The 24,387-nt window shown below is 35.7% G+C and overlaps 1 protein-coding gene across 3 annotated transcripts in view; it reads right to left on the bottom strand.

Annotated features, from left to right (window-relative positions):
* The window catches only part of MPP7 (MAGUK p55 scaffold protein 7), a 288,719-nt gene that overhangs the window by 113,701 nt on the left and 150,631 nt on the right, over positions 1 to 24,387 (bottom strand). For all 3 annotated transcript variants that reach the window (XM_081118191.1, XM_081118193.1, XM_081118192.1), the window contains exons 4-5: positions 12,314 to 12,391; positions 9,846 to 9,926 (exon numbers count right to left, since the gene is read on the bottom strand). In XM_081118191.1, coding sequence (XP_080974317.1) covers positions 9,846 to 9,926; positions 12,314 to 12,391 — 159 coding nt within the window. The remainder of the gene's footprint in view (positions 1 to 9,845; positions 9,927 to 12,313; positions 12,392 to 24,387) is intronic.

Here is a 24,387-nt window from a genome sequence, read left to right as displayed (position 1 = left end):
AAACATCTCAAATCACAATGGCATGAAACTAGAAATCAACTACAATAAAAAAATCAAAAACATTCAAACAAATGGAGGCTAAATAGCATGTTATTAAATAATGAATGGATTACCAATGACATCACAGAAGAAATAGAAAACTTCCTGGAAACATACAAAAATGAACATATAATGACCCAAAATCTATGGGACATAGCAAAAGCAGTCCTGAGAGGGAAGTTCATGGCATTACAGGCCTAAACTAAGCAACAAGATAAATCTCAAATAAACAATGTAACCCTACAGTTAAAAAAATTAGAAAGAGAAAAACAAGAAAAGCCCAGAAAAGAAGAAAAGAAATAATGAAGATCATAGCAGAAAGAAATGATAATAGAGACTAAACAAACACAAACAAGACAAATGATCAATGAAACCAAGAGCTGGTTCTTGGAAAAGATAAGCAAGATTGATTAACTGTTTGCCAGACTTATCAAGTAATGAAGACAGAGGACCAAATAAATAAAATCAGAAATGAAATGGGCAAAGTAACAACTGACACCAAAGAAATACAAGAATTGTAACAAAATACTATGAATAACTATATACCAACAACCTGGAAACCGGGATGAAATGGACAAACTCCTAGACACATTCAATCTTCCAAAACTCAATACGGAAGAATCAGAAAACCTGAATAAGCCAATAACTACTAACAAAATTGAAGCAGCAATCAAAAAATTCCCAGAAAACAAAAGTACTGGACTGCAGGGCTTCACAGGCAAGTTTTACCAAACATTTAAAGCATTCTAAAAACTTCAAGAGGAGGAAAAACATCCTCACTCTTTTTAACGAGGCCAGCATTATCCTATTTTTAAAACCAGATAAAGACACTACACAGAAAGAATATTATAGGCCAATATCCTTGATGAACAAGATGCTAAAATCCTCAAAAATATTGCAAATCAGATCCAGCAATACATTAAAAAGAATAATTCCAGGTATGCAAGGCTGGTACAATATTTGCAAATCAATACATATGATACATCACATAACTGAAGGATAAAAATCACATGATCATATCAATAGATACACAAAAAGCATTAGATAAAATCCAGCACCCATTTAGTATAAAACCTCTCAGCAAAGTGGGAACAGAGGGATCATACTTCAGCGTAATAAAGACCATATATAACGGCCTACAGCCAACATCATACTTAATGGACAAAAACTAAAAGCATTTATTTCCCTTAAGATCAGGAATAAGACAGAGATGTCTGCTTTCACCACACTTATTTAACATAGTACTAGAAGTCCTAGCCACAGAGATCGCACAAGAAGGAGAAATAAAAGGCATCCAAATTCAAAAGGAAGAAGTAAAACTGTCATTATTCACGGATGACATGATTTGTACAAAGAAACTCTGAAGACTCCACCAAAAACTACATTTAATAAATGAATTCGGCAAAGTGGCAGGATAAAAAATTAACATCTAGAAGTTGATGGCATTTTTAGAGACCAATAAGGAACTCTCAGTAAGAGAAACTAAAAAAACAATCCCATTTACCATTGAAACAAAAAAATTAAGACACCTGGGAATAAACTTAACCAAGGAGGTACTCAGAAATGACAGAACTTTGAAAAAAAATATAGAGGAAGATAAAAACAAGTGGAAGCATACACCACATCCATGGATTGGAAGAATTAACATAATTAAAATGTCCATACTATCAAAAGCAATCTATAGATTCAATGCAATTCCTATTAAAATACCAATGGCTTATTTTGCATATCTAGAACAAATACTCCAAAAATTTATATGGAACCAAGAAAGACCCTGAATAGCCACAACAATCCTGACAAAGAATAAAGTAAGAAGGATCACAATACCAGATATCAAATTATACTACAAAGTCACTGTAATCAAAATAGCCTGGTACTCACACAAGAACAGGCATATAGATCAATGGAACAGAACAGAGAACTCAGAAATAAACTCACACCATTATGGTCAATTAATATTTGACAAAGGAGGCAAAAGCATACAATGGAGTAAAGACAGTCTCTTCAATAAATGCTGCTGGGAAAATTGGACAGGTACATGCAAAAAAATGAAACTACACCATTAATTTATACCATACAGAAGAATAAACTCAAAAAGCATAAAATAATTAAATGTAAGTCATGAAACCATAAAAATCCTAGAAGAAACCATAGCCAGCAAAATCTCAGACATTTACAAGTTTACAAATTACCAAAGAAAGTTACAAAATTTACAAATTATGAGAGAGTTATAAAACTTTTCAAAAACAGTTGGCGTATCTGTGGGATACATGTATTACCTTCCTATAGTGGCTACATATTTGGTTGCTTATATCTGTGTGTGTTTAAAAAAGTCATTACTACTTTGGAGGTATAACTCAGTCTCTTTTCAGTACTGTTAATTGAATATTTAAAATGAAACAGCAACCTTTAAACTTAAATAATTACTTCCTTTATCAACTAAAAAATAAGACAATATTAAAATTAATACCTAAAATTTCGCTTTTCGTTCAACGAAAAATTCATGTATACATGTCATATTCTACTGTTCCTTGACTCTGCTTTTAAAAAAAAAGGCAGCCCGGCCGGGCGTGGCTCAGCGGTTGAGCATCGACCTAGGATCCAGGAGATCAGGGTTCGATTCCCGGTCAGGGCACATGCCTGGGCTGCAGGCTAGGCAGCCGATCAACGATTCTGTTAACGTTGATGTTTCTCTCTCTCTCCCCCCCCCTTTCCTCTCTCTGAAATCAATAAAGATATGTTTAAAAAAAAAAAAGGCAAATATTTTAGTTTATTCCCAGGAGAAAAAGGAGTCATTGACCATATTCTGAAACATTAGAAAACTTAATTTGGGGCTGTACTTTTGAAACTTATACCTATAAAACTGTTATTCAAAGTGACAATGGTTAATATAAATGATTTTTCAGAAAATGTTAAATGTTGGGTCAAAAAGGAAAGAATGTTATTTTCTTCCCAAGACTGGCTAACCCTAAAGGGCCTACTTGAAGAAGAAAACGAAAAAAACAAAACACACACACAGCAGAACATAGGAAAAGAATAAAAAGGCAATAAATATATACCTATCAATAATCACTTTAAAAGTATATGGCTTAAATGCTCTAATCAAAAGACAGGGGGTAGCTGAATGAATAAGAATATAAGACCCATATATATGTTCTGTACAACAGACCCACCTGAGAATGAAAGATACACATAGACTAAAAATAAAGTGATGGAGAACTATATTTTGTGCAAATGAAAAGGGAAAAAAAGCCTGCGGTAGAAATACTTATATCTGACAAAACAGCCTTTCAAACAAAGGCTACAGTAAAAGACAAAGAAGGACACTACACTTCATATAAGGACATTATCACTTTATAATGATAAAGGGTGCCATCCAACAAGAGGATATAACCCCTATAAACATTTATGCACCCAACACAGGAGCACGAAACTATGTAAAGCAAATCTTGATGGATATAAAGAGAAAGATGGACAGTAATACAGTCATAACAGGGGTTTTTAACACCTCATTGTCATCAATGGACAGATCTTCCAGTAGGAAATCAACAATGAAATGATGGCCTTAAATGACACTCTGGATCAGATGGATTTAACTGCTTCAGAACATTTAAGTGCTTCAGAGCATTTCATCCCAAAGCAACAGAATATACATTATTTTCAAGTACACATGGAACATTTTCTAGGACACAAAAAACTCTCAATAAACTTAAAAAGACTGAAATCATATCAAGCACTTTCTCTGACCATAATGGTATGAACCTAGAAATCAAGCACAAGAAAAAAATTGAAAACACACAAAGACATGGAAGCTACCATGTTACTAAAAAATGAATGGGTTAAAAATGAGATGAAGGAAGAAATCAAAAGATACTTTGAAACAAATGAAAATGAGAACACAACAACTGGAAATCTATGTGACAGCGAAAACAGTCTAAGAGGGAAATTCGTAGCATTACAGGCCTATCTCAAGAAACAAGAAAAATCTCAAACACTCTAACTTTACACTTAAAAGAACTTCAAAAAGGTCAATAAGCAAAGCCCAAAGTGAGTAGAAGGAAGGAAGTAATAAAGATAAGAGCAGAAATGAAAAAGAGTACAGAAAAACAATACAAAAAAAATCAATGAAACCAAGAGCTGGTTCTTTGAAAAGATAAACGAGATTGACAAACCTTTAACAAGGCTCATCAAGAAAAAGAGAGGACCCAGATAAATAAAATCAGAAATGAAAGAGAAGTAACAACTGACATGAAAGAAATACAAAGGATTGTAAGAAAAGATTACGAAAAGCTATATGTCAAAAAAATTGGACAACCTGGAAAAAATGGATTAATTTGTAAAAACGTACAGTCTTCCAAAACTGAATCAGAACTGGAGAATCTAAATAAACAGATTACAGCTAGTGAAATTCAAGCAGTAATGAAAAAAAAACTCCCTCCCCCCAAAGTTCTGGACCTGATGGCTTCACAGGTGAATTTTACCCAACATTAAAAGAACTAACACCTATCCTTTTCAAATTATTCCAAAAATGCAAGAGGAGGGAAGAATCCCAAGGTCATTTTATGAGGCCAGCATTATCCTAACTCCAAAACCAGACAAACACAATAAAAAGGGGGAAAAATTATAGGCCCATCTCTCTGATGAGCCTAGATGCAAAAATCATCAACAAAATATTAGCAAACCGAATCCAGCAATACAGTAAAAAGATCATACACCATGATCAAGTGGGATTTATTCCAAGGATGCAAGGTTGGTACAATATCTGCAAATCAATAAATGTAATACACCACATAAACAAAATGAAGGATAAAAACCACTTGGTCCCCTGGCTGTGTGTAGCTAAACAGCTGAGCATCGACCTAGGATCCAAGAGATGGAGGTTCAATTCCCCGTCGGGGCACATGCCTGGGTTGCAGACTCAATCCCCAGTGGGGGGCATGCAGGAGGCAGCCAATCAATGACTCTCATCATTGATGTTTCTCTCTCTCTCTCTCTCCCTCTCCCTTCCTCTCTCTGAAATCAATAAAGATATATTGAACAAAAAACAAAAAAAACACATGGTCATGGCCAGCCAGCATGGCTCAGTGGTTGAGCGTCAACCCATGATCCAGAAGATCTTGGTTTGATTCCCAGTCAGGGCACATGCCTGGGTTGCAGGCTTGATCCCCAGTAGGGGGTGGGCAGGGGTCAGCTGATCAGTGACTCTCTCATCATTGATGTTTTTCTCTCTCTCTCTCTCACTTCTCTCTGAAATCAGTAAGGACATATTTTAAAAACACACACCCATGGTCATATCAATAGATGCAGAAAAAGCATTGATAAAATCCAGCACCATTTATGATATAAGCTTTCAGGAAAGAGGGAACATACCTCAACATAATAAAGGTCATATATCACAAACCCACAGCCAACATCGTACTCAATGGACAAAAACTACAGCATTTCCCTTAAGATTGGGAACAAGACAGGGATGTCTGCTTTCACCACTCTAATTAATTCTACATAGTACTGGAAGTCTTAGCTACAGCTATCAAACAAGAAGAAGAAATAAAAGGCATCCAAATTGGAAAGGAAAAAATAAAACTAGTATTATTTTCAGATGACATGATATTATATATAGAGAACCCTAAAGATTTCACCAAAGAACTACTAGAACTGATAAATGAATTCAGTAAAGTAGCAGGATACAAAATAAATATCAAGAAGTCAGTTGCATTTTTATACACAAATCATGAGCTATCAGAAAGTGAAACTAAGAGAACAATCCCATTCACAATTGCTTAAAAAACAATACCTAGGAAAAAACTTAACCAAGGATCTAAAAGCCCTATACTCATAAAATCATAAGACAGCAAAGAAGGAAACTGAAGAAGATACAAATAAATGGAAGCACATACCGTGTTCATGGATAGGAACAATTAACATCCTTAAAATGTCCATACTACCCAAAGCAATCTATAGGTTCAACACAATTCCTATCAAGAAACCAATGGCATATTTCACAGAACTAGAACAACTATTCCAAAAATTTATATGAAACCACAAAAGACCCTAAATAGCCACAGCCATTTTGACAAAGAAGAACAAAGTTGGAGGAAACACACCACCTGATATCAAACTAAACTACAAGGCCACAGTAATCAAAGCAGCATGGTACTGGCATAGAAACAGACACATAGACCAATGGAACAGAATAGAGAGCCCAGAAATAAACCCATGTCTGTACAGTCAATTAATATTTGACAAAGGAGGTAAAACATACATGGGGTAAAGATAGTCTATACAAGAAATGCTGCTGGGAAAATTGCACAGATCCATGCAAAAAATGAAATGAGACCACCTTCTTACACTCTGAGCAGGATTAAACTCAAAATGAATTAAAGACTTAAATGTTAGACTCCAAACCATAAAATTCCTAGAAGAAAACATAGGTAGTAATACCTCGGACATTTTTCCTAACGATATTTTTTTTCCTGATGTATCTCCTTGGGCAAGGGAAACAAAAGAAAAAATAAAGAAATGAGATTATATTAAACTAAAAAGTTTTTGCACAGCAAAGGCAACCATCAACACAGTGAAAAGATAACCCACTGAATGGGAGAATATCTTTTTAATGATACATCAGATGACGAGTTAATATCCATACCATTTTTTTTAATCCTCACCTGTGGGTATTTTCTCCATTGCTTTTCAGAGAGAATGGAAGGGAGAGAGAGAGAGAGAAACACTGACGTGAGAGAGACACATCTATTGGTTGCCTCCCACACACGGGGAGGATCAGATAGAGCCGGCAACCAAGGTACATGCCCTTGACCTAAATCGAACCCAAGATGCTTCAGTCCACTGGCTGACACTGTAATCACTGAGCCAAACTGGCTAGGGTAATATCCAAAATTTATGAAGAACTTATAAAACTCAACACCAAAACAACAATCTAATTAAAAAACAGGCTAAAAACCTGAATAGACACTTCTCCAGAGGACATACAAAAGGCAAACAGACATGAAAAGATGCTCAAGGTCACTAATCATCAGAGAAATACAAATTCAAATCACAATGAGATATCACATCACACCTGTCAGAATGGCTACGTCAATAAATCAAAAAGTGTTGGTGATGCTGTGGAGAAAGGGGAACCATTATGCACTGTTGGTGGGAATGCAGATTGGTGCAGCCCCTGTGGAAAGCAGTATAAAAAACCTCAAAAAGTTTAAAATAGAACTGCCTTACGACCCAGTGATTCTACTTCTGGGAATTTTTCTGAAAAAAACTGAAACACTAATTTGGAAGAATATATGCACCCCTATGTTTGTAGCAGCATTATTTACAACAGACAAGATTTGGGAGAAGCTCAAGTGCCCATCAGTAGATGAGTGGATAAAAAAGCTGTGGGACAGCCCTAGCCAGTTTGGCTCGGTGGTTGAAGCGTCAGCGCAAGGACTGAAGGGTTCTGGGTTCGATTCTGGCCAAGGGCACATACCTCGGTTGCAGGCTCGATCCCTGGCCCCCATCAGGTCACATGTGGGAGGCAACCAATTGATGTCTCTCTCACATCGATATGTTCCTTTCTCTCTCCCTCCCTCCCTTCCACTCTCTCTGAAAAGCGATGGAAAAAATATCCTTGAGTGAGGATAAAAAAAAAAAAATTAATAAAAAACCAAAAAAAAGCTGTGGTAGATTTACACAATGGAATACTACTCGGCAATAAAGAAGGAAATCTTACTCTTTGTGACAACATGGATGGCCCTAGAGAGCACACACTAAGTAAAATATGCAGTCAGACAAAGACAAGTACTATATGATTTCACTCATATGTGGAATCAAATGAACAAAATTAGCTAACAAACAAAAGAGTGACAGACTCAGAGAGAGAACAGACGGACAGCTGTCAGAGGGAAGGGGGATTGGGAGGGCTGGGTGAAAACGGTGAAGGGGTTTAAGCAAAACAAAAAGCAACTATTCATAGACACAGACAACAGTATGCTGGTCACCAGACGGAGAGGAGGGCGGGAGGAGGTAGAAGAGGGTAAAGGGGGATAAATGGTGATGGAAGGAGACATGACTTTTGGGAGGGGAGGGGTGAACACACAATAAAATATACAGATGATATATCATAGAATTGTACACATAGAATTTTATTAACCAATGTCACCCCAATAAATTCAATAAAAAGAAGACTGGCTAACTAGAAATAGGCAGTAAGATCATGTGCCTAGAATCTTACCCACTTTCTACAAATTATTTCTTGCTGACTTCTAACCCATTCTTTAGTCGCACTGCTAAATAAATATAAAAAATAAATCATTCGTACGAAATATTTCTGACATAATAAAGTTCAAGTATTCAATTTTAAAGTTATATCCAATGTTCAAGCACAATACCGTCTAAAATCATAGCTCCCTCTTAAGCCAAACACCAGTTTCCATCCAGCATAATCTCTTTCTTATTTGCTATTTCATTTCAAACACCCTTGCACAGAATACCAAAACCATGGGGTTTTTTTTGTTTTGTTTTAGTCAGAAATTTCTAATGTTCAAACCAAGATAATACTTCTCAAAAAGGAGAGTAACAAGCTTCTCACAGCTAACCTTACCATGCTAACATTAATGTTAACTTCTCCTGTGTAGTCTAAGATAAAATGAAGAAATTTTCAGAGCATTCTCTGGCTATGAGTTTCCTTTTGTGAGCTCTTAACCTTTCTACACACTTTGTCTTTAATATCAAGCAACTTTTTGCTCTAATACAATCCTTATTCTTTTAGAACTAAAATTTAACCAATCTCCTGTGTACCATTTCAAGTCAATTATTCTCATATTAGTAGTCATGATCCATTTACCCTTGACAGCAATATATTCATGTACTTACACTTACCTTCAGGGATTAGAAATTACAGGCTATGCATGTCTTCACTTCATCCTCTAATAACACTACCTTTCTTCTTTTGAATATCAATTTAAGACACATATAAGCATGATTCCAATGGAGATTTTCCAAGGAAGGTAGAAACCAGTTTTTGTATCGAGCAGGAATTTTCATCCAACAATCTAAATATGCTTACCAAAATCATCATATGATAACTAGCCATTTTAATTACATAACTATGTAATCCATATGTACTTTTGACTCACAAACAATATTTTACATTCAATTGCTGTAGAGTCAAATCCAGCGTATAGGTTTTGGGATTTAGTGCATTTAGGACCTTAGAAGTAACAGGAAATTTTCAAAATGCATTCTGTTAACTAATCACATTTAAAGAAGAGTTAAGTGATAAACATGGGAGGAAAACAGTAAGGAGAATTAAAATCTATCTACCAATATTATAGTGGTATTTACACTGGAGACTTCTCTGCTCTATAAAATGGTAGGATATATTAAAACATGAACTGGTAGAGGGACAGGAGATAGGAGGAGGAAGGGGGAAGAGGAAGAAGAATGTTAAAATGATCCTACAGAAAAAGATATAATTGTCAAATATATTGGAATACCACTAACTGGTAAAATGAACATAAGCCAAATCACTAATAAGTTCTGTATTCTGTACTCATACCTTCATTTAAAAGGAAAATAACCTTGAAGCCACATAATATCTGCCAACTTAAATTCAGAGCTTCCCAATTAAAGTATTTTATAATTTGTCATGTTATCATTAAAAGCTCAACTCTTTTTCCTTAATGAGATTTAGGCTATTAAAATACTATATACTTATTGAAAATAAGTTTACTTGAAAATTGAAGCTGAAAACAAAATTCATCTGAAGTCTCAGAAAGTGGCCCTTTTGGAAGATATTTATTGCATGTCCTCACCTTCACATTGGGTTTTGACAGTAGTTTCAACAGCTCTCTGATCTCACTATTTAATGGCTTGTTCTGAAGCTCTTCAGCCAGCTGCAAGAGAGATCACATTGACATAAAGAACATTTAATAAAAGCATCGTGCAGTTCCATGTGTGACCACTAAAGATCTATCTTGTGACTGTCCAGTAATTAAGGAAAAGTCAGCATGAAAGAAAACAGACTATCAATCATTGCTTTCCTTTTTAGACCCCTGTTAGCCCAGATCCCAGCCCAGGCCTTTGGCTAAACACAGCCCAAGGAATCACATCAGTCAGATCACCTTCTGATTTATTGCAATGAGGGCAAACCCCAGCACTTCATCTACCGAATGGCCTTTTGCATGCAGACAAAGGACTACTTGTAAAAAGGACTGGATTAAACTTTGACACTATTTAAAAAAGAAGAAAGAAAGAAAAGAAAAAAAATATATCTGAATGAGGTGGTGAAATCCACAGGGTTTCCAAAAACCCACAGTAGCTTGCTGTTTAGAGCTGGGGGAAAAAGCACTAGAATGCCTCTAATAGGGCAAAGGTCCAAAACTTTTATTATGTTTACCTACACAGACTAAGGAGTCTGTTAAATATAAACCAGGTTAATCATAAAATGACTTATAATAGGTTGACAACTACCCCAGTACCAAAAACACTGACTGTACTCGACTACAACGATCAACAATTCCCATTTGCTGGTTCCAGCTAAAGCAAGGACGAGAGCTCTGAACCTGCTTCACATTCTTAACTATGAGATATTCCTATCAAAATTTCTGTTCAATTTTAGCCTATAGGAAGGATCACATAATTTTCATAAGGAGAAAAATAATACTCAAATAGAAAAAAGATTAGAACTATGAAATATGCAGTACAGAATTCAAACTATGTACATATATTTTCATTTAAAACCCTTTCTTAAAACATTGTATAAAATTTGCCCCTACTGTTTCTACTAAACTGAAAATAATTGTTTTTAATCTCTGGAGAAGGACTTTTCTCTAAAAGGACTAAATATAAATTATACATATAAAAAATAAAACCCAATAAAATTGGTATATTCATTGATTACATTTCAAAAAGTGCTTTTACTTTTTAAGGTAACATTTTTCCAGAGTTAGCTTACAAAAAGTTGCAACGGGCTCTTTGCACTCTTTGGGCTCTTTGCACTTAATATGTAATATTTTTTAACATTTCAATTCATTGCTCTGATGAATTACTGTCTTACCATATTTACATATTAGTCTTTCATTTACTTTTTAAAAAAGCATATTATCATAATATGATTGGGCCTCAATTACACTGGTTTATAAACAAATATTTCTCCAAACTTTCAACAGTAAATTTTTTTTTTAATTTTACTTTCACAAGTGGCAACTGCAACTTTTTGTAGAAGAGTATCTGCACTTTTATTCATCTTCCCATTAAATGTTTTGGTTCTATAATACAGAGGTAAACTTCCTTATAAAATATGTATACTGAAACATCCTTATAATTTGTAATTTCTGTAGATAAAAAATGGAAGGAAAAATGTTTGGGAACTAAACAAATAGCCCACAACTTGGAGATTACATGCTTTATTTTCTAAATTAGAATATAAAATACATCAAAGAAAATCACCCTCTAAAGATGGCCAACTTTTTAAAATTATACTAATCGCCCTGATATTTTACTAAACTGAATTATAATTGGTTTTAACCTAACAAAATAAAAACTTAAAAGGCAACATATTAGCTTCAGGAGATCACGAAAACCAGCCTTCACACTAAACATATTTCTCGTCGAGCTTAGTGTCCCTTACAGTTTACCCAGGTGTGCTCTCAATTCATCCGAGTCCGAAAGTTAACAGTAAGAAACAGCAAGTTAGTTCCTTACCCCAGATTGAAAATAAAATTATAGCTACAGGAAATTAACTACTCCATCAATGCCAACTGCTTCTAAAATTTATTTTTTGGTTATGAAGGTAATTTGGAAAGGTCTAATACCCATAAATCATTACTATGCTTTATAATCCATTTTAAAAACAATCCTGTCTTTTTATGTATTTCATATGCCTCATTCCTATACTAGTATCTGTCATTTTTTAATACTGTCAGCAATAGAGCTATCTCATTTGTCTTTATTTCTCCAAAGCATTCCTCTTGTCTGTGACTTTCTGTATACACTAATAGCTGACAGCTTCTCTCTCCCCCCGAGAGTTACAGCCTAAAATTTCTATTACGTAGTTACCAAGGCAGAACAAGAGGGTATCTACATGCAAAATTTTTAAAACAGGAGTGAAAATCAGCATAACATCGGCGTAAGCCCCGTGATGACAGGGCTTTTGGAAACATCTGCAACTTCTTCTGGTTTTCACTCATAGTATCGCGTGCATCTGTCTGCACTAGGATAAGTTCTGCTGTGGCCAGGCTGGTGGCAGACTTGTCACAGTGATCTCAGAAGACACACTTACATCATCAGCCAAGGCTGCCGCACCGTGGAGGATGGGCACAGGATTCTGCCTCTCGTAGTAGTGTAGTTTTTCATGAATCTGAAAGAAGGCAAATGAATGTAAGTTTACCTGCTAGCAAATAATCTGAGATAGTCCAATCACTGAACATTCTAAACAAAAACTAATGTTTCTATAAACCTACAGATGACAAACATGTGTGCAAAATCCATCTATTACTATGGTCTAGTGTTTATAACATGAAATCAAACAGAAAAAAAAAATCGTCATCAAATAGAACCTGCATAGAAACTACACCTTTTGGGGGTTTTGTGCCCCCAACAAACATTAGCTTAATAAAACCTTTAATTTGTTAAACATATTGCTTTAATACTTCAAGCACTGGTTGCAGTTTATATTTCTGCTAAAAACATAAATTACGATTAAAGCAAAGCGGTAAACTGGCAGCCACATCCTGACACTGGGTATGTAATAACAGTCAAGAGTGAAAAGGCTGGCGCTGGGCGGACCTGTGTGCCAGCACTCCAGGAACACACTGTTCCTTTTACTTATTTTTTTTTCCAAATTGCCAACTTCACCCTCAAAATTCAAATTTCTAAGAAACAATGGGATTTCTCATAACTAGAGACATTTCTCATAACTAGTTAGCTTAAATAATTTTCCTTAATGGAAAACAAGTAAAATTATATTAATAAATAAAAAATAATTTGGAACTTAATTTCCCATCATCATTACCCAAGACACACAAAGGCAAGAATATATTGTAAAGCATTATAAGACCAGATGAATTCCTTTACAATTCTAGTATTATAGTTTAGAAATGAAAGATGCTTTGACAAACGCAAAACTGTAGGCACTTGTTTAATCTATTTCAGCTCTTATAAAGGTGCACCTAAAATTTTAAACTTGAAAACTTATTTTAGCCTCTTATAGTTGACCAAACTGCCCCCCACTATACTATATGAAAAACAGTTGCACCTCACAATTTCATGCTTCTAATAGGTATCAAGTGATACATTCTTTAATTACACTCAAAGCTAACCAAACTTCCTTGTAAAAAGTCTGGAAGATAGATTTTATTCTGAGTGCCCGGATTCTATTACCATTCTGGCAACCCAGTACAGAATGCACAGCATCAGGGAAAGAATTCTGACACTTATGATATTACCAGAATGATCAGGGCAACGTTTTTACTTAATATCTTGGAACTGTTAAACATTTATCACGTTTGAGTAATAAACAAATTTTCAAGAATAGATTTATAAAAAGATTTGATTTGAAAAACTGTTACAGTATACTTTAAAACCAACTATCCTAAAAACTAAATTAATTTTCCTTAATTATCAAGAATTAGGTTACCTCAACATATACTACCACTGAACTTACCATCTCATAAACTCCTCCAACTCTACTGTAACTACTTGCTTACATAGTCTGCTTTCCTGCAATAATATAGAGGTTTATACGTATTAGATGCCGCGCGCCTGTATTACCTACATAATAGTTATCAGTACTATTAGTAATATAGTCTTCAGTGAGTTCAATATCTTAATACCTCAACAATCAAGAATAATGGTAGACAGTATCATCATCCCATTTTATAGATAAACAGGTACACAGGAGAGAAATAACTTGCTGTGGTCCCACAAACAGTAAATGGCAGAGCTGGGATTTAGAACTCAGGCCATCTGGCTTAGCGTCAGAGCTCTTTAGCACCCTGATTGCCCGCCTCTTAGACTAACATCTCATCTGCATTTTCCACTGACCTCACTCACTGCTGAATGAATATGACCTGTCTGTAAGGACACAGAAGAGAGGCTGGACAGATACGTGACAAATAGTATGGCTGTTCTCAATGACAACGGGATTATTGACAGTTCCTCTCTATCCCTACCCTCTTATTTTTTGTTTCCTAAGGCTCCTAATTTTTCTAGATTAATTTACATTAATACTATAATTATAACTTAAAATTACATGCCCTAAATAAATTATTTCTCCACTTAAATTTGTTTCTTCTGAATGTCCTTTAAAAACAGTCAACACTTGCCCTGGGCAGGTGGCTCAGATGGTTGGAGCATCGTCTCGTACACCAAAAGGTTGTGGGTTTGATTCCTGGTCATGGCACATACCTAGGTTGCAGGTTTGATCCCAGGTTGGGGTGCACACAGGAAGCAGCCAACCAATGTTTCTCTCTCCCCCCGCCCCCCTCTCTCCCTTCCTCTCTCTCCCAAATCAATAAAAACATATCCTCAGGTGGGGATTAAAAAAACCACCACCATCAGCTCCTCTTTCTACATCATCCTCTCTAGATTCTCGTCTAAGAGCCCACCCCTACCCTTGCCCACATCTGGACTTTGTACTATATCAAGAATTTTTTTAATGTTCTAGAATTTCCAAACTCTGGGAACCCTACATTCTTATGTATTTTACTTCAGGACATAATTTTAAAAATTAAGCTGATAGGAAAGTAAAAATCACTCTAAATAATTTTGAACTGCTCACTGTTTCAAAAAATTTGACAGAAATTCTGCTTTTTAATAATACCAGGGAAGAAAATTAAAAAGCCAAAATGATTTTTAAATTCTAATACAATAAACAGATAACATGTATAGACTATATACCCCAAGGTTGTCCAAGAGAACTTTCTGTGATGTTAAAAATGCTCTACATCTGCTCGTTCAATATGTAATTTGGACTAGTCACACGTGGTTACTAAGCACATGAACGAACTGTGTGGATCGTGTACCTGAAGAACTGAATTTTTTACTTAATTCTAATTAACCTAAATACCCACAGTGGCTGGTGGCTCTCATATTGAAAAACATGGCGTAGCTTTGATGATACACTCCGTAATTTCCCCTTTTACCCCAGACAAATTCACTCTGATATAGTTTGGCAAATATTCCCGTGTGGTAACATTTTGGAATCCAACAGACAAACACATAACCAAAGACATGGCTTAATCATCAATAAGGCAAACTAGCACCTATTACTAAATATTATGTATAGCCAAATCGGCAAAATCTCATTTATTTTAAATAACCATGTCACTTTGAAGAGTCAACCATGTAAAAAAAAGTGTACTTCATTTTTCTCCCCCAAACAGGAAGGGAGCAAAAGTGGAAGGAGTTGTGAAAAGAAAGGAGTTAGGAGAAACGAAGTCTGGAGAGAAGGGGAGACTCTGAAATTCATTTCATAGGGGAAAAAAAAAAAGGAAATTATTCAAAAGTAAGATCCTAAAAAAATGGCATGCTAAAATATGCAAAATATACTATTAAGAAAAATAGATATTTCAAAATGTATATACATTTATGCTCTATTAAATAGTGTACAGTATGTGTCCATAAAGGTTTGTTTTCTATAATTACATTTATAAGCAGAAAAAGTCCATTAAAATAAAAATCAGTTCTAAATGTAACCAATTCTTATAGGAAAACTGTAATTACCTTCATTTACACACATCTTAAAAATAAATGTTAATATTTGCAAGGAAATCTGGTGCCAATCATCTAATTTTAGTACACATACGGTAGAAATTGTTTTAAGTGAGGCTTCAGTAACAAAAGTATAAATAAGGCTTAACTAGTCCCAATGCAATCATTTGTTTTCAATCTCTCAATGATGTGTGGAAGCATTGATACTGAAAAACCCACTCCTGGTTACCGAAATGATATTAAATAAACCAAGGCTGTAAAATTCGTTTCCCGTCCTCTATTATGAGTATAAAAACGTACTAAAAATAACTGCTCAGCAGTTTGAATCTCTTGCTATGTTATTTAAAAGTACCCAGTCCAGAACTGGTATGTGCGCGCGCACACACCCATCTCCCTCCCTTATTTAAAACATGGAGAGGAGGGAATTCTGAGTATTAAAAGAAGATCCCTGGGACACAATGACAGCCAAGAAGAGCTGGAAATCACAGACTGTGCTGTGTAGAAAAAAATAAAAGTATTCTAATGCTTAGGACCCTCATTAAAGATAATTTAATCTTTCTCCAAAAGGAAAACAAAAAATGAAACAAAACTTTGGCTCAAGAGAAAAAAGGAACAATAAAGAAAAGAAGAGATTTAAAACTGAAAAACACAAATACAGTAAAGGCCACAGTGCTAATTCTATGTCCTTCTTTCCAATATTATACCACTAATCTCTCTCTTTTGGCTAATTGTGTTGGCCAGTAACTCCAGAAAAAAAAAAAAGTAATAGAACTATAGAGAGTAGGCATTGTTGTTTTGTGCCTGCTTTCAATATGCTAAATTCTGGCTTTCCATTGCCATAGATATATATATTATCATGTGAAATTAGTATATACCCATTTTTAATTTGTCAAGAATTTTTTAAAAGAATTAATGTTCAATTTCATGAAATGCTTTTCACGCATTTTTTTCTTATTTGACAAGTTACTATAAATTTTATTAATAAATTTCCAAATACTGACCTATCGTACTTCCAAAGTGCACCTCACTGGGTTGTAACGTAGTATTCTCTTAATGTGCTGTGGAGTTCCATTCACTAATATTTTATTTGGAATTTCTGCATCAATATTCATAACTGAGGCTGGCATTTGCGGGGCTTTTGGGGGGAAGTTTGTTCTGTCTTTATTGAGTCTTGATATCAGTGTTAAGAGTCATTTCATTAATTTTATAACTATGACAGCTATCTTTTTATATGTCTGAAAACCTCTAAATACCACTGGAATGATCTCTTGAAGTATCTGATGGAATTCCCCTGAAAAATCAGCGGGGTCTGACATATTTTGGAGGGTAGCTTTATTCCCCCAAGGTTATTTCTTCTGGTTGGTTTATGGCAATTTCTCCATTTAGGTTTTTCTAGCTCTCCTACTGTCAGTTGCAGAAAATAATATTTCCTAGAAACTTATTTATTTTTTTCTGGCTTTAAAATTTTTACTTAAGTATCTCTTAGGAGTCTTTGGATTTCCTGTGTTATTTATGTTTTTCTTCATTACCATTTACTTGGTGCATTTGTGTCTTCACCATGCATCCCTGCATTAGTTAGCTAAAATTGTATTTTCAAAGAACTACCAGTTAGATTTATAAGTTTTACCATTTTTACGTTCTAATATTTTTTTCCTGTCCTTAATTCATTCCCTCTTTCTTTACATAACCCAGCCCTATATAACACTTAAGTCATGTGCATCAAACAAATTAATGGAAAACAAAATAAAAGGTAAGCTACTCTAACTGGAGTTTTATTCATTCATAAACTTTTGAATAAAATAAGCACTCATTCCAGGAGGAAGATACCCAGAGTCAGGAACAAAATATGGCAAGAGTGAAAGTGACTCTAATCTTGTTATTTAAAAAGGTAATCTGGGAAAAAGTTAAGAGGACATATAAAGGGAAAACTTCAGTTGACTTTTTTAAGCAAGTTAAAATGTTACTTATTTGTCCCTTTCATTCACTATTCATTAGTTGAGCAATTGAGAAGGAAGAGGGAAAGAAGAAGGTTTTTGTTCATTTAAATTTTGCCATTACTTTGGTACTCACTTAAGAGTACTTACTATAGGACTAGAAGAGTAAGGCCACCTGTGCCACCAGTGGCACTAAGAAGATAAAGGACTGGCTATCTATGCAATTATAAGATCAGAAATGAAACCACGTACTTTCAACTCCCCCTTTGCATCACTGTCTTTCATGTGATGCTTCCAATGATAAAAAATGCCGAAAGTGCTTTCGTGTTGTTTTTCATTTTTAATTGTATATAGTGCATTATTCTCTACCTTAAAAATTTTTTGAAACATTTTAATTCTTAATGTTCCATTTTTAAATACTTTACACATTAAAAAATTCTAATGTGATAAACTACATACCAGCATCGAAGTTAAAGAGCTATTAACCTGGTATGTTTGGCTTCAGATATCTTGTGAAATAAATCATAGGAGATATGTCTAAAGACCCATCCTTCCATCTCTCCCTCCACTCTCTTCTCCAAGAAAAAAAAAAGTTGAAACTGCTGTATATATTCCCACACATATTTTCATATTTTTAAACATATATACATCCAAAAATACATGCTATTCTTCTTTAAATGTATACAAATGGCAGGGTGATATATGCAGATCTAGTTCATCCATTTTAACAGCTGAATAGTATTCTATCATATTAATTAACAGTAATTTATATATCCATCTTTTAACTGAGGAACACTATGGTTTTTGCAATTGAATATCCTTTCACACAACTCTTTCCTGCACTGCGGTAAACACCTAAATGTATTCCGATGTGTCCTGTGTTCACATCCTACCTAAGACTTGGTGCTAGCAGACATTATGCCAATCAAATGGACACAACACAGGATCTCCTGTGATTTTAATTTATATCTTCTCCAGTCTATGCCTTTTCATAATAGTTTGAGGCAGAGATAGTTGCTCCCCAACATCAATTCTCCCCTTCCACAATAAGTGAACTGTAGCTAGAAAGCAGCTACCTAGCTAGTCAAGAGCTACATTTCCCATAATGCCCACCCTTCCCTCTCATCTGGCGGCCAGATTAACGTGATTAGTTGTTAAACATGAAATATGAGTTATAAGTGTAACTTCTAAGTACCACTTCCTTTAAGAAATGGGTATGCGTCCTCCATACTCTCCCCTTCACCAGCTGGATGTGGACTATGACAACCCTTAAGAGACAGTAAAGCCACCAGAGAGAAGGAATCTGAGTCCTCAAAATACCGCACGGAGAAGTGTGACGCATCAATCGAGCATATCCCTCTAAATGATTACTGAGTAGAAATAAACTTCTATTGTCCCTAAAACTACTTTTTTCCCCTTTTTTTACTATTTGTCAATTGTTCCTCCTACTTTAAATAATACAGTGGCCCTGGACAAGAAGGAGTTATTTTAACATAGTCAAAATATCTAGCTTCGTTATGGTTGTGCATTTTGTTTCTTAAGAAAACATATCCTATCCTAACAAAGAGATTTTCCTGAGACTTTTAAGTTTTACAGTTTTACTCTATATTCTGAAGCCTTACTTAACTCATACCCATGAGGAACTCGCACTTTATCTTCTACCAAAAAGATAGCACCGTTTAATCTTTTCCCACTGATGTGTAATACTACTACTTGTCATTGATCAGACTCCCATATACAAGTGCCTGTATCTAGGCTCTCTATTCTGTTCCTTTATTTGCCTCTCTAAGTCAGTATCATTAACATATGTTCATCTACACATTTGATATTTAGTAAGGTAAAACTTCTTAGCCTTTATTCTTCTACAAGGCTTTTAAGATCCCATATTCCATGAAAAAGCAAGTTAATGTATTAACCTTCTCTCTCTGCATTCCAGAAATTTTCCTGAAATAAATCTTCCAATTCACTTTGCTTTCTTAAGCTGTGTCTAATCTGTTTTTGTTTTTATTGAGTATACTTTTTATTCTTGTAGTTCAAATATGGCTCTTTTACAAATCCTTCTGTTCTCTTTTCCTAGCACAGTGTTTTCTTCTTATGATTGAGGCCTTCTTTTATGTCTTATATCATTTTAAAAGTACTTATTTTATAGGCTATATGACTGTTTTAAATTAGACTGCTAAGGTTTTAATCTTGTTATTTGTGTGCCTGCTGACTGACACTGGTAAATTTTTTTCTCAAATGTTTTGTAATTTGGGATTCACAGAAAATCTGCAGTGGGCATTATGTGAGCGAGTCCTAGACTGTAGGTACAGCTTTTCAGAAATGTTTTTTATTTGCTTCCAATGAGTGACTGTGAAATATCACCAGCCACTTTGCAAATTTAATAGTTTAGGCCTCCTGAACTGTGTGGATAAAAAAAAATCACACCAAGCGATGGATCAACCAGTTCAGGGTTACATATTCTTTTGTTTGTTTTAATTTATCTTTATTGCTGAAAGTATTAGAGAGGTCCCTTTTTTCTCCCCCCCCTCACTGACTCCCTCCACCCTGCACCCCTCCCCCAAACCTTCACCAAATTATTGTCTGTGTCCATGGGTTATGTACATATGCATATAAGTTATTAGGTTAAACTCTTCCCACCCACCCCCGCCCCAGCCTTCCCTCTAAGACTCGTCAGTCTGTTCCATGCTTCTATGTCTCCGGATCTATTTTGTCCATCAGTTTATTTTGTTCATTAGATTCCATGTATGAGTAAGACCATGTGATACTTGTCTTCCTCTGACTGGCTTATTTCACTTAGCATAATACTCTCCAGGTCCCACCATGCTGTCTCAAAGGGTAAGAGATCCTGCTTTTTTACAGCTGCATAGTATATTCCATGGTGTAAATGTCTGAGTAGATGTTTGATATGATTTCAGTCTTCTTGAAGTTGTAGAGGCTTGTTTTGTGTCCTACCATGTGGTCTATCTTTGAGAATATCCCACATGCACTTGAGGAAAATGTATATCCTGCAGCTCCGGGATGAAATGTTCTGTAAATGTCAATTAAATCCAACTGATCTAGTGTGTCATTTAGAGTCACTGTGTTCTTGTTGATTTTTTGCCTGGAAGATCAAGTAAAGTCAGTGGGGTGTTAGAGTCCCCTAATATGACTATGTTGCTGTTGATCTCTCCCTTAAAGTCCTCCAGAAGTTTTTATTTTTTTTTATTTTTTAATATTTAGGTGTTCCTATATTGGGTACATATATGTTTACCAGGACAATCTCCTCTTGTTGGATCAATCCATTTAGTACTATGTAGTGACCTTTATGGTCTCTTGTTATGGCCTTCAGTTTGAAGTCTATTTTGTCAGATATAATTATAACTACCTCACCATTTTTTTTTCATTTCCGTATGAATGGCAATTTTTTTTCCATCTCTTCGCTCTCATCCTGTGTCTTTTGTTCTGAGGTGGGTCCCTTGTTGACAGCATATATTTGGTCACGTTTTCTTATCCATTAACCTACCTTATGTCTTTTGATTGGAGCATTTAATCCATTTACATTTAAGGTTATTGATAGATTCTTATTTATTGCCGTTTTACTTCTTTATGCCTATGTTTCTCTCTATTTCAACTTATTACAGCAGTCCCTTTAACATTTCTTTCAATGCTGGTTTGGTGGTAATAAACTCCTTTAGCCTTTTTTTTTTGGTCTGGAAAGCTCTTTATCTCACCATCTGTTCCGAATGATAGCTTTGCTGGATAGAGTAGTCTTGGTTTCAGATCCTTGTTTTGCATTACCTTGAATACTTCATGCCATTCCCTTGTGCCCTGTAGAGTTTCTGATGAGAAATTTGTTACCTATAAAGCCTTCTGGGAGCTCCTTTGTAGGTAACAAACTGCTTTTCTCTTCCTGCCTTTAAGCTTGTCTGTCAAATTTTTGGCATTTTAATTATGATGTGTCTGAGCATGAGCCTCTTTGGATTCTTCTTGCTTGGAACACTCTGTGTCTCCTGAACTTGTGTGACTTTTTCCTTCACTAGATTAGGGAAGTTTTCTGCCATTATTTCTTCTAAAAGGTTCTCTATTTCTTGCTCAATTTCCTCACCTTCTGGTACTCCTATATGTGAATATTGTTATGTTTCATGTTGTCCCATAGCTTCCTTAAACTGTCCTCCTGTTTTTTAATTGTTTTTTCTTTTTGGCTCTCTGATTGATTTTTCTCTACCCTGTCTTCTAATTTACTGATCAGATCCTCAGCTTTCCCTAATCTGCTGTTTATTCTTTCCAATATTTTTTTTTTATTTCTGTGTCATTCTTACTTTCCTTCATAGTTTCTATATATTTTTTATGCTGTTGAGTATCCTTATGATCAGTATTTTGATCTCTATATCTGATAGATTGCTTATCTCCATTTCATTTAGCTCTTCTTCTGGAGAATTATCTGTTCTTCCATTTGGGCTTTTTTTTTGCCTCCCCATTTTGGTTGCCTGTTTGTGTTTGTTTCTATATTTTAGGTAGATCTGCTAGGACTCCCAGTGCTTGTGGGGGGTTTCTGGTGCAGGCCAGTGTCAGACGCTGTTTGTAACTAACCTTGAGTACCTTGTTTGAACCTTTTAGCAATCCACAGCTTGTGGTTCCCTCTTTTGGGGCTGGGTGAGTTTGGAAAGGACCAAGATGGGCTTCAGGGTCTGCTTTTCCCTGCCCTGGGTCAAGAAGCAAATCAGGCAAAGACTCAAGTACCCAGACAATGATTGTTATTCAAAATCTCTTAATGAGCCTCAGGCTGTAGACCACAGTAAGGCATAAACTCCACAGGGTGGGGCAAGAGGTTTTCAACAGGTGAGGCAATTGCTTCCCCCCCAGGCAAAAGCTGCGTGGATGGTAAAGGTCTGCCTGAGAAAGATGTCCTCTGCTGTATGGGGGAATGACTCAGCACAAGGATGTAGACAGATGGCCTCCGAGCTCTATTCCAAGAGCTAGCAACCCTGGATTCTCACACAGCACTAGACCACTCTGCCGGAGCCCAAGGTGAATGGCTGCACACCAAACTTTGTGTGTTCGCCCTTTAAGAGGGTGCTTGCATTTCCAGCCATCTCTCCCTAGCAGACAAAAACCCTGCTGCTTTTCACGGTCAGATGTTATATGGGCACCTTTCTCAGCTCTGGTGCTCTTGGGTGGGGAGCCCGCTTGGGGTTTAGACACCACAGTTCTCAGTGGGAACCCTCCCCAGCTGATATCTCCCCCTGGAACTTTAGCTGCTACCTGTGGGAACCCAGCCAGCCTTTTCATGACTCAGCGCTTCCTACCAGTCTCTATGTGGTCCCCACTTTAGGTCCTTGGTTATAATGATTCTCTCCAGCTAGTCTTCAGTTGATCATTCAGGATGGTTTTTCTATACTTTAGTTGTAATTCCAGTTTGGTCCTGGTAGAGTGTCAGAGTAGCTTCCACTTAATCCACTGCCATCTTGGAATCTCCCATGGTTACACATTCTTAAACTAGACTTTTTGTTCTGTTCCTACCTAATCCTAGAAAGAGTCAGACCAGCTTTGTTGCCACTTCTCTAGAAAAGTAGTTGGAATTTTTCTTATCTTCTCATTTACTAACAGAGTAAGCACTAGAAAAGTAACTGTTTTAAGTCAGTGTTTCAACACCAATTCCCCACCATGACCTAACCTAAATGTCAGGGGAAAGACCCCTCCACTCCCATCTCTGGCCAATCCCTTCAACACAGCAGCAAAATAGGCGTAAGCTATCACCACAACAGCATTTGGTGTATTCCTCATTTCTGAAACATGCAGATTCCCCTTACCTTCTTACATGCTTACTAATGCATTGAAAAGAATATCTGCAATTACCCAGAATTTCTACGTATGTATTGCAAGAACTAAAAGGCTAAGTTGGTTATTTAATGGAAATTAATTCTAGCGTCTAACAAGACAGCATCCATTTCCTTTATGCAATATTATTATAAAAGGGGTAAAAATCAGGTTTTACTCACAGGAGGAGATTAGATACCTTTTTATTTGACCTTTCAAGAGTTATGTTCATTTGGTGATGAGATTAATTTTGGTCAGTATTTCTACCTGATCTCAATGTACTCCCTTTAAGTTGATAATAATAGGTCATTTAATTTGGAATTATCTTTGCCAGGTTAAAATAGAGATCCTTATAATGTTTTTGTCTTAAGACCCCCTTCTGTATTATGTAGAGTTTATGAGTGTGCCTGCGCTACAAGCACAGTTACCAAAAACCAAAACAATACCTTTTAGGCTATAACTTTGCTCAAGTGACACACCCAGAAGGGTGGGGGGTTTCCACAGGAAACCATTAGGAGCAACTGGTTGCAGTTTGCTTTCAATTAAGGCCAGGGTGTTTGCAAAATCTCTATAGGGATGAATAATTTTTATAAGGGACATGGCCTTAAAGTAATTATAATGACCCAACACCATTTTTAGGCTTAAGTTATATTATAAAAAGCAATAAACCATCAATCTTTTGATTTAGGTTGAATGTGTAGCCTACTCTATTTGAAATAATTTCCCAGAACCTTCTCCACAGATATGATTCCTTTAGTTCCCAGAACAATATTCTGGAGAAAGTAGACTTCATCCAACTAAAAAATAAATAAAAAGCTATTAAAGAGGAGAGACAAGGCCAAGTTTGTGCTTCTCTCCATTTTCCTGTAAAGATGGGGGAGGAAGGGAATTGCAAACAGGAAACCAGTTA

This window comes from Miniopterus schreibersii, assembly GCF_964146895.1.
Source record: "Miniopterus schreibersii genome assembly, chromosome: 1".
In the NCBI taxonomy this organism is placed as follows: Eukaryota; Metazoa; Chordata; class Mammalia; order Chiroptera; family Miniopteridae; genus Miniopterus; species Miniopterus schreibersii.
Note: the sequence above shows the minus strand (reverse complement) of the source record. Positions and strands in the feature narration are given on the sequence as shown.